Consider the following 11,559-nt stretch of genomic DNA (forward strand, 5'->3'; position numbering starts at 1 on the left):
GACTCAGGCTGGCCCCATGACTCATGGCATACTATGTTTAAGGCCTAGATACCCCAGAAAAGCTGTGGCAGAATCTAGGATGTGTGATCCCGTGAGGTCACGGTCATGTGCCCCAGGTCATGAGTAGGGCCAGTTCATCTTGGGCTCTCTTTACCATGCCCTCACGCCAGTGTCCCTCCAGGTGACAGACCCCAGGTTCCCTCCACACTCCTGCCTCTGGGGACATCACTAGTGAAGCCCTGAGTTCAGGGGCTGCTATTCCTCTTACTGCCAACCCCATTCCTGGATCTCCAAGGAGGCTCAACATCTCCTAGGCCAGGGTTTGGTTCTACAAACCTCCAGGCTTGGTGTGCCATGGGGCCTAGGGCAGCCCAAGACAGAGTAAGGACCCGCCCTGCAGAGACATCAGGCTGAAAGTTCCAGATCAACCCAGACTCCAGGCCCACAGGTTGACAGGGGCTGCACCCTCTAGCTACATTTTCTTACCCTCTCCTCTCAAATCAGCTGAATCAATCTGCCATCTGCCCCAACTGACCCCCTAACACTGATCTCCAGGGGGTCACCACAGCCTTTATTTATATCATTGCACACAAGAGTCTCTTGGGTCTGAATTGCTTGGTCTTCTTCCCCCTGCCCCTCTCCCTGCTGTTCCTGTTTAGTCTTTGTTAGGTTTTTCTTTGCATCATCCTTAAATATGGAAAGTCCCTAGCCAGGGGCAGTGGCTCACACCTGTAATCCCAGGAATCCAGGAGGCTGAGGAGGGAGGATCACTTGAGGCCAGTTTGGGATCAGCCTGGGCAATATAGCGAGACCCCATCTCTTTAAAAAAAAAAAAGTCGCATAGTGGGGACTTGGAACCACCCCCCACAAGAGGCCATCTTAACCCCAGCAGCATCAGTTCCTGTCTCTGCTGACAAAGCCCTCATTTCTGTTCCCAGCTTCAGCCTCAGACCAGGGTTCCTGCAGCCTCCTGAATGCCACACCCTGGACATCCTCAGGGCCCTTACATCTACCAAGTTCTCCACCAGGCATATCATCTTTCCCAAACCTGCTCCTCCTCCCTGGTCCTGTATCAGGGCAGTCCCCACCATCTCCCTGCCCCACCCCACGGCCCCACAGCTCCATAACCCACTGCCTCAGCTTCCCACAGCTTCCCGAGTGTCTCTCTCAACCCCCTCCCTTTTCTTGTCCCCCAGCCCAGCTGATCCAATGTTGTCCTCATGCACCCAGGTCCCTGCCCCAGCCTCCCCTGGAGCTCCCAGCTTCAGTCTTCCCCTTGGGTCCACCCTCCTCAGAGCACTGGAAGGATCTTCCGAAAGCCCCAATCTGACCCCATCCCTCCCTTGCATACAACCCTCCATGGCTCCCCAGTACCATCAGGCCACAGTCTGAGCTCCTCAGCCTGGAGGTCCTAGACCCTGCTCAACCCTCCTGCCTTACCTCTACCATAGCACCCCCAGTGCCCAGGGCACACCACCACCTTGCTTGTGCTGTGCCCTCTGCCTGAAACAGCTTTCCTTCTGCTCTTTGCCCAGTTATCTCCTTCAAATGTCATTCTCAGATCACATGTGTCCTCCTCCAGGAAGCCCTCCCTGGCCACACCTGGGGCTGAGCAGGGTACCTCTTCTGGACTGTCACAATCCCCCAGGCTTCCCTCATCCCCACATCCCTGGTCACTCTGGGCTATCACTGTCTGGGGATGTGTCTGTCTCCCATTTGACTTTAGGCCCCTGCGGGCAGGGCTCAGGGCTGTCTGGATCACCACAGCATCCCCCAACCCAGGGCATGCCCAGAGCGAACACACAGGGAACATCTATTGTCTGAATGGATCGCCATCCTCAGCCTCCTCCAGCGTCCTCAGACTGAACTGGGCAGAGTGGGGTGGGGGATGTCTCTCCCCAAAGGAGGCATTCCCCAGCTCCAGACCCCTGCTCCGTCCCCCAACCCCCATAGACAGAGACGAGGGCAAGGGTCTAGGCCCAAGCTTAGAAAAATAGGACTTTCTTGTTGTGCCCTGTGTCCCCGACACCCTCCCCATCAGAGTTTTAAAAACCATGAGCAATTTGGTGAGTCTGAGGCCAGGTCCCACAGGGTGTCCGGGTCCTGCTGTCCGTGGGGCCAGAGAAGCCTTAGAGGGGGGGCACCTGGCTAGGGTCCCACAGGTTCGTGGCCGGGCCCCCAGGGCTCGCAGTCCAGCTGGACCACGGTGTGGGCCCTGAGCGCTGCCGGCTCAGGGGCGGGCGGGGCGGGTGTGGGCGTGGGGCCCAGGGCGCCATTGGTCTGGGAGCAAACGCTGCTGACAGGCGCCGGAGTCTTGGCCTTGCCGGGGGGCTGGCCGCCGTGCACCTTGTAGCGCATCAGCAGCACGAAGATGAAGACCAGTACCGAGGCCACGATGACGCCACCCAGCGCGATGATCATCGTGCCGCCCAGGAAGGGAGCGTGCGGCGCCCCGCATGGCCGCAGCGCGGGTTCGGTGGAGAAGCGGGCGCAGCCCACAGGCCGTGTGGCTGTGAGCCCCGTGGCGCTGTCCTCGTACACGGCGAGCACGCACAGGTCGTAGGCCCGGCCCGATGCCAGGTCCGTCAGCAGGAACGAGCGGCTGTCCGCCGGGATCATCCTGCAGGGCAGGCAAGTGGGGGTCAGGTCTCAGGCTGCCCAGCCCCCATCCTGTGCTTCCCCCACCAAACTCCCCGCGGGGCTAGGCTTCCCACCAGTCTACTGCCTCATTTCATTCTACCCAGTGAGCTCCCTCTCACCACCACCCCATTTCCCTTCGGTCTGACATCCGATTCAGCCACCTGACTAATATCCCTCCAGTGTTGGCCAATTTCACTCTAGCCCATCCTCTCACATATCCTCATGGCCTGCTGCCCAATTTCACTCTAGTCCCACCACCTAATTTCTTTCTTTCTTTCTTTTTTTTTTTTTTTTTTTGAGGCGGAGTCTCGCTCTGTCTCCCAGGCTGGAGGGCAGTGGCCGGATCTCAGCTCACTGCAAGCTCCACCTCCCGGGTTCACGCCATTCTCCTGCCTCAGCCTCCCAAGTAGCTGGGACTACAGGCGCCCGCCACCTCGCCCGGCTAGTTTTTTGTATTTTTTAGTAGAGACGGGGTTTCACCGTGTTAGCCAGGATGGTCTTGATCTCCTGACCTCGTGATCCGCCCGTCTCGGCCTCCCAAAGTGCTGGGATTACAGGCTTGAGCCACCGCGCCCGGCACACCCAATTTCTTTAACAGCTCACCACATGAGTTCTTCCAATCCATCCTGTTTCTTTTCTTTTTTTCTGTTTTCTTAGAAACAGGGTCTTGCTCTGTTGTCCAAGCTGGAGTGCAGTGGCATGATCATGGCTCACTGCAGCCTCTAACTCCTGGACTCAAGTCATCCTCCCGCCTCAGCCTCCTGAGTAGCTGGAACTACAGGCATGCACTACCATGCCCAGCTAATTAAAAAAAATTTTTTTGTAGAGATGGGCTCTTGCTATATTGCCCAGGCTGGTCTCAAACTCCTGGCCTCAAATTCCTGGCTTCAAGGCAGTCCAGCCTCCTGCCTTGGCCTCCTTAAGTATAGGGATTACAGGTGTGAGCCACCAAACCTTGCCAGTTTCATTTTATACCCAACTGCCCAATTTTCCTTTTGTACTGCCCATGCAATTTCCCTCCAGTCTGCAGCCCAGCTCTGCTCTAGCCTCCCTGCCCAATTTTGCCCCAATCCTCTGCCTGATTTCACTCTGGCCCCACTGCCAGTCATCTCTCCAGTTCACCACCCAGTTCTGCTTTAACCCTGTCCAATTTCCCTCTAATTTAATCCTTTTGTCTTCTAGCCACCCCCCATCCAATTTCCCTCACATTGTACCTCCCAGTCTCCTCTAGACCCTTGCCAATTTCCCTCTGGTTCCCCTATTTCCTGCAGCCTATGCCAAATTTCCCTTTTCCAGCTGCCTGATTTTCCTCTAGTGTACAGCTAGGATTCTCTCCAATCGAACCACCTGATCTCCCTGTACCCCTACTGACCGATTTCCTTGTAACCTGCCAATAAATGTCCCCCTAGCCCTATTGCCTTATTATTATGACTGTATCAATAGCCTATTTTCCAATGAGTCCTGTCGTCTGATTCCCTTTTCATTAAACTAATGTGCCTCCATCACTGCTGCTTTCTTTTTCTCCCTGTTGTCTTATTTCTTCCCAGCTCTGTCACCTGCTTCTCTTTTATCTCTGTTGGCAGGTTTCTATTTATCTTTTTCTTTGTTGTTTCCATTTAATCCTTACCACCCAATTTCACTATAGTTTCTTTTGTAGCTGGGCACGCTGTTGGAGAGTTGACTTGTCTTGTCACCTGTTTTATTCCTAGGCTATTCTAATGAGAGAGGTACAGGGAACTCCATGGTTGCCTGGGGCAGGGTGACTGTTTAGGAGAGCATTCATTCCATTCCCCACCTGGCAAGGTGGCCAGGACTTGTGTGACTTTTTCTTTTTTTGAGATGGAGTCTCACTCTGTCACCCAGCCTGGAGTGCAGTGGCGCAGCCTCGGCTCACTGCAACCTCTGCCTCCCAGGTTCAAGCGATTCTCCTGCCTCAGCCTCCTGAGTAGCTGGGACTACAGGCGCATGCCACCACGCTCAGCTAATTTAGTAGAGATGGGATTTCACTGTGTTAGTCAGGATGGTCTCGAACTCCTGACCCGGTGATCCACCCGCCCTGGCCTCCCAAAGTGCTGGGATTACAGGTGTGAGTCACCACGCCCGGCCGACCTGTGTGATTTTCAGGGGCAGGGCTTTCATGGAATCTTCCATGTCTGAGAAACGGAGTAGAATGAGCTCAGTGGGTTGCCAGGACTGAAATGGAAATCATGTGGCCTTTTCTTGAGGTGTTGGTCCCAAGGGAGGGAAAGGACATCCAGGTACTGGGTCCCCAAGTACCTGGGTCCCCAAGGCACAGACCTCAGCCCTGGGGAGGTCCAGTCTTTACAGCCAGGCCTTGGGACTGCACCCTTGGCCCAGCCTGGTCGTGAGGACAGGGACTCACCCACAGCCGCAGTCCATCCATGCAAGGTTGAACTTTGGTAAGAGGTGTCAATAGCACCTGGGTCCACAGCCACCACTGCTGACCACGTGTGGTCACCACAGATGTGCTGAGCGCTCTCCAGCTTGGAGGGACAAGTTGGACTGAGCCACCTCTTGGAGTATGTAAACCCCAGGTTCTGTGTTTGCAACAACAGAAGAGAGAAGAAAATCCCCCCCAAGTGTGGCAAATTGGGTATTTCTGTTTACCTGGCAAAAGGAACTTGAACTAGGTTTGATTTGATTTAGAAAATAAAAAATCTATGCTGGGTGCGGTGGTTCACACCTGTAATCCCAGCACTTTGGGAGGTTGAGGCAGGGATCATCTGAGATCAGGACTTCGAGACCAGCCTGGCCAACATGGTGAAACCCCATCTCTACTAAAAATAAAATGTGAACATTAGCTGGGTGTGGTGGTGTATGCCTGTAATCCTAGCTACTAGGGAGGCTGAGGCACGAGAATCGCTTGAACCCAGGAAGCGGAGGTTGTAGTGAGAGACTGCACCACTGCACTCCAGCCTGGGTGACAAAGTGAGACCCTGTCTCAAAAAAAAAAATCTGGGCCGGGCGCGGTGGCTCACACCTGTAATCCCAGCACTTTGAGAGGCCGAGGTGGGCGGATCACAAGGTCAGGAGATCGAGACCATCCTGGCTAACACGGTGAAACCCCGTCTCTACTAAAAATACAAAAAAATTAGGTGGACATGGTGGCGGGCATCTGTAGTCCCAGCTACTTGGGAGGCTGAGGCAGGAGAATGGCATGAACCCGGGGGGTGGAGCTTGCAGTGAGCCGAGATCACGCCACTGCACTCCAGCCTGGGCGACCAAACAAGACTCCGTCTCAAAAAAAAAAAAAAAAGAAAGAAAGAAAAAAATCTGGATGTCACTATATTAGAACTTGAAACATGGAATAGTTCACACCACACACACCCGAAGCCCAGTCTCTATCGAACCTCCTCCCTGCAATTTTCATTCTAACCTCTGGTCTGATTTCTTTTTCTAACAGAGCTGCTTATTTCATTTTTTCTGGGCTCCCTGTGCTTTCCTGTTTGATCTCCTTTTCTTCCTGCAGCCCAGCTAGTATCTAGTCCTGTCATCTGGAAAACCTGGTGTTTCTCTCTTTATCTTTACAACTTAAATTTATTTTTATCCCCTTATCTCCCCCACCCACCCTTGCCCATTAACATTTTATTCTTCTGCCCTGATTACTTTCTCCTCCTTTTTATGTTTGCTACTACTATTTATTCTTGCTGCCTAATTTCTTTTTACCCATGCAGCCTGATTTCTTTTATCCTTATTGCTTGATCTTTTTTAGCCCTGTAGCCTGATTTATTTTAACATTTGCTGTCTCATTTACTTCGTCCTTCTTGTCTGACTTCTTTTTATCACTGCTGTCAGATTTCATTGACCCTTTCGAGATTCTTGTTATCTATCCTTGCTGCCTGATTTATTTTACTTTTGCTGCCTGATTTCTTTTACTTTTGCTGCCTGATTTCTTTTGGAACCTTCCAACACCATTTATCAGTTGTGCTTCAGTGTAGGGTTTTAGTAGGTGTACCCTCAACCCTCCCCTTGCCTCACTCCCCCACCCACGCTACCCCAGTGCCTGGACCCTGCACCTGTAGACGAGGATGTCATCAGCTGAGCTGTTGTACTGGATCTGGTACATGCGGATGCCCGGGATAGGCCGCTGATCCGGCCACTGGACGAGAGCAGCTGTGGCCCCGTGCTCAGTCACCTGGACGCCACGGTCGGTAGGGGGCCCAGTGTCGGCCGCCTTGGCAGAGGCAGAGGCAGCGGAGGGTGGGGTGAGAGCATCAGGATCCCCGTCCCGCGGGGGGTCACAGCTGGTGCTGTTGGCTAGCTGAGGAGGCGGTGGGGGGCCCACAGTCAGCTCCACAGCAGCTGTGGCCTCACCAGCTGCATTGGCCGCGATGCAAGTGAAGATGCCACCATCACCCGGCTCGGTGACCAGCAGCTCCAGCGTCCCATTGGGGAAGGCACGGGCACGGCTCGAGTTGCCCAGCAGCCGGCCCTGGGGTGACACCCAACGCACACGGGGCTCTGGGTCCCCCACTGCCCGGCAGCGCAGGGCAGCTGGCCGACCTGCGGGCACTGCCAGGGGTGGCGAGCGGTGAGTCACCACGGGTGGCTCACAGACAAACTCCTCCTCGCCCACCGCCCAGAAGTAGCGGCCGCCCAGAGCAGGTGGGGATGCACAGGCCTCGAGGTCATCCTCCCGTGCCAGGCGACGCAGCCACACCAGCTCGCAGTTGCAGTGCAGTGGGTTCCCACCAAAGGCCAGCACCAGGGCAGAGGCGGGCGAGCCCCGGGGCCTGGCAAGCAGCGGCAGGCGGGAGAAGAGCGGGTCAGGTGGGATTGTGGTCAGGCGGTTGGAGGTCATGTCCAACCGGGCCAGCTTGTGCAGGCGGGAAAAGGCGCCGGCAGGCACGGAAGCCAGCAGGTTGTGGTCAAGGCCCAACGTGTTGACATTGCCCAGGCGGCCCAGGGCCTCCCAGGGCAGCTGTTCGAGGTTGTTGTAGGAGAGATCGAGGTCCTCCAGCGTCTCGGCACAGTCATCCAGGGCGCTGGCCGCCAGCGCTGCCAGCTGGTTGTTGCTGAGGATGAGGTGGCGCAAGTTGACCAGGCCACGCAGCTGGCCCTCGCCCAGTGAGGTCAGCCGGTTGCCATCCAGGTGCAGTGCACGCAGGGCCCGTAGGTCGGCGAAGGCGCCAGCGGCCACGTGGCGGATGGTATTCCGAGACAGGCTCAGATGCAGCAGGCCCGTCATGTTGGCCAGGTCGCGGCGGCGCACGGAGGCGATGAAGTTGTCTGCCAGCCGCAGTTCGGCTGCCCGACGGTCCAGCGAGGGTGGCACGAACAGGAGGCCCGCCCCTGGGCACAGCACGCTTAGGGGCAGCGACTGTGTCTGGCAGCGGCAGCGGCGGGGACACAGGCTCGGTGTGGCTGACTGGGGTGGAGATGAGGCGGGGGCCAGCGGCAGCAGGCACAGGAGCAACGGGAGGATGGCCATCGCGGGCAGGAGTGTCCTGTGGGGAAGAGGGGAGGCATGAGGGCAGAAGAGGGGTTCTACAGCGGATGGGGGTGGTCTGAGACCAGGAGAGAAGGTCACAGTGGGCTGAGGGCAGAAGGGCTGGTCAAAGACCGTCAGATGTGACCAAAAGCCAGAGGAAGGCCAGGTGCGGTAGCTCACACCTGTAATCCCAGCATTTGGGGAGGTTGAGGTAGGAGGATGGCTTGAGGCCAGGAGTTCAAGACCAGCCTGGGCAACAAAGTGAGACCGTGTATCTATTATACAAAAATTCTCAAAAATTAGCTGGGGTTGGCTGGGCGGGGTGGCTCACACCTGTAATCCCAGCACTTTGGGAGGCCAAAGTGGGCGGATCACGAGGTCAGGAGATCGAGACCATCCTGGCTAACACGGTGAAACCCCGTCTGTACTAAAAATACAAAAAAGTAGCTGGGCATGGTGGCAGGCACTTGTAGTCCCAGCTACTTGGGAGGCTGAGGCAGGAGAATGATGTGAACCTGGGAGGCGGAGCTTGCAGTGAGCTGAGATTGCGCCACTGCACTCCAGCCTGGGCGACAGAATGAGACTCTGTCTCAAAAAAAAAAAAAAAAAAAAAAAATTAGCTGGGCATAGTGGCGCCCACCTGTAGTCCTAGCTATGTGGGACGCTGAGGTGGGAGGATCAGTTTAAGCCCAAGAGTTTGAGGTTGCAGCGAGTTATGACTGTGCCACCACACTCCAGCCTGGGCAACAGAGCGAGACTCTGTCTCTCCAAAAGAAAAAAAAAATGGTCAGAGAAATGACAGCTGGTTTGGGTGAGTGGTAGGAAAACCAGAGGGCTTTAGACATGGTCAGAGATGGTCAAAGCTGGCCATGGGGAGACGGAGCAGCCAGGGTGGCAGGAATGATTAGAAGTGGTCAGATATGACCAGAGAAGAGAAGGGGTTAGAGATGGTCAGGAAGATGAGTGGTGGACAAAGAGAAGGGAGGGCATGGGTTGGGCTCAGATCTGGGGGAGATGACCATGTCAGAGACACGTGGTCAGAAACGGCCCAAAGCCAGCAGGGCGGTCAGAGAGGAGGAAAAGGACAGACATGGCAGAGTCAGTGGGAGTCCAGGACAGCTGCTCAGGAGGATGGTGTGGGAAGAGGTCATCGGAGAGAGGAAAGGCAGCAGAGATGTTTGAGATGATCAGAGGGAATCGGCCAGTGAGAGAGAGAGGAGAGGTGGCCAGAGATGGTCAGAGGGCATCAGTGAATGAGAAAGAGAGGAGAGGCAGCCAGAGATGGTCAGACAGCATCAGCGCTGAGAGTGAGAGAGAGGAGAGGTGGCCAGAGACGATCAGAGGGTATCAGCGAGCGAGAGAGAGAGGAGAGGTGGCCAGAGATGGTAAGAGGGTTGCAGACTGGGAGTTAGGGTCAGGGGTGGGAAGAGGGCAAGAGCAGTGGGAGAGATGGCTAGAGAAAGGGAAAGGTGGCCAGAGGAAGCTGGAGAGGAGAGATGGACAGAGGCGGCTGGAGAGAAGAGTGGTGGACAGCAATGTCAAAGATGGATGGGGACGGTCACAGACCCAGGCTTAGATTCAGGGGTGGAGAAAGAGCAAGACAGCTGGTGAGTGATGATTAGAGAGGCACAGTGGACACAGATGTCAGCGATGGTCACTGAGAAGCAGCAGGCAGAGGCGACTGGAGAGAGGACCTGTGGACAGGGGTGTCACAAAGATGATCAGAGAGAGAAAAGGGGAACAGAGATGGCCATTGAGAGGACAGGTGGAAAAAGGAGACCAGAGAGAGGAGTGGTGGACAAGAGAGGTGGTGGAGACAGTAGGACAGACAGCGAGAGGCTGTTGAAGGGTTGCAGGGGTCAGAGACCTGGAGGTACCATCAGCTAGGGCAGGGGAGGTCAGAGAGGGGCAGGGCTGGCCAGTGTCCAGAGAGTGTTTGGAGCAGAGCAGGAGCTGAAGGCAGACCCACAGGGAAATGTCTTTTTTCTGGAGAAACCCCAAGAGTGCCAAAGGGTGCCTGATACTGTAACCCGCAGCCACAACGCTCCTCCCAGCCCCTCCCCACCTGGAGGTTTCAGCAGCCTTACCTGAGCTAGAAGCTGCCCCAGGGAGCAGAGTTCTAGCTCCAGGGGAGTCAGAGGTCAGGACTCTGGAGGGAGCATCTGGTCATGCCTTTCCTGTCCCCAAGGCTTCTGTAGAGGGACTGTGTCCTCACTAGGCTCAAATCTGTGGCAACAGAGTCTCCAGACTTTAATACTCGGGGTCCCAGACCCCAAAATATCGGGCCTCTAGGGTCCAGTTTGGGTTGTTCAGGGTCAGGGTCTCCCAGGTCCAGTCTTGGGATGCTAAGCAGCCAAACGGTGGGGTTTAGAGTCTGAGATCCGATCCCGGGGTGGTGCATTCAGATATTGGGGTGCTGAGTCAAGATTAGGAGGTCTCAAGTCCCAGATTTCAGCATTCAGGTCTGCAGCAAGGACTTCAGGCCCAAACTCGAGTTCAGGCCCCTTGGAATCCCACAGTCCAGATCTTGGAATTTGAGGCCTGAATCCCAGGGTTCAGGTCCCCAAGAGTGGGTTCCAGGGTACAGTACTGGAAATCCAGCCCCAGATTTCAAGGTCCCAGGTGCAGAATTCAGAATTCAGTTCCAGGCTTGAGGTTTTATATGTCAAATATTGGGGTTCTGCTCCAAATATTGGGGTCTGTGTTCCAAATTGTGGGGTTCTGGCTCCAAATGTTAAGGTCCCAGTGACCGATGTTGAGATTCCAGCCCCATATATTGGGGTTCAGGCTCCAGATCTTGGGGTTCCACGGCCGGATCTGGGGGTGCTGGTCCCAGATCAGGGTTCCAGGCTCGGCTTTCCGGAACTCCCGGTTCAATCTCGGGGTGCAGGCCCCCGAGGTGGAGGTTAGGGCGCGGGGTCCGGGGCGGCAGCGTCCCGGCTGGCTTCCTGGGCTGCGGCGGAGGCTGACTCGGAGGGAGGGGACCGGCTGCGGTGGGGAGGGGGTCGACCGGGCAGCCCCAGGGCCGGGTGGGGCGAGGCCTGGGAGCGGAGGGACGGACAGACAGACTGGGACACGCGGGATGGAGGCACCGCAGAGCAGGCAGGGGCGCAGGGGGGAGGGGCCGCGCTCAGAGACCCCTCCCCCGCCAGGGCCGGGGCGGGGGCCGGGCGGAGGCCGGGCTGGAGGGCCGGGTCCGGGCGCTCCCGCGGCCTCCTCGCCGGGAACCCAGGGCCGCGCGCGCACCCGCGCTTAAAGGCGCAGGCTCCGCGCGCACCCGCGCTTAAAGGCGTAGGCACCCGCCCCTTCTCTCAAAGACGCACCCCGGCCCCACCTCCCATGGAGTCGCCCTGGCGCTGCTGGGAACGAGAATCCCTGGATACGGAAAGACTGTGAGACAGAGAGACAGAGAAGAACAGAGATACAGAGAGGCAGACAAAAAGATGGGCAGGCTTAGATTGATGGAC

The 11,559-nt window shown here is 56.4% G+C and overlaps 1 protein-coding gene across 1 annotated transcript; it reads right to left on the reverse strand.

The window, feature by feature from the left end:
• Window positions 1-550: 550 nt before the first annotated feature.
• LRFN3 (leucine rich repeat and fibronectin type III domain containing 3) lies at window positions 551-11,347 on the reverse strand. The gene is made up of 3 exons (XM_007996447.3): window positions 10,180-11,347; window positions 6,678-8,108; window positions 551-2,620 (listed from the first exon to the last, which is right to left on the reverse strand). Exons 2-3 carry the CDS (start codon window positions 8,090-8,092, stop codon window positions 2,149-2,151), a joined length of 1,887 nt encoding a protein of 628 aa, XP_007994638.1. The 5' UTR covers window positions 8,093-8,108; window positions 10,180-11,347; the 3' UTR covers window positions 551-2,148.
• Between the last annotated feature and the right edge of the window lie 212 nt (window positions 11,348-11,559).

This window comes from Chlorocebus sabaeus, chromosome 6 (genome assembly GCF_047675955.1).
Source record: "Chlorocebus sabaeus isolate Y175 chromosome 6, mChlSab1.0.hap1, whole genome shotgun sequence".
In the NCBI taxonomy this organism is placed as follows: domain Eukaryota; kingdom Metazoa; phylum Chordata; class Mammalia; order Primates; family Cercopithecidae; genus Chlorocebus; species Chlorocebus sabaeus.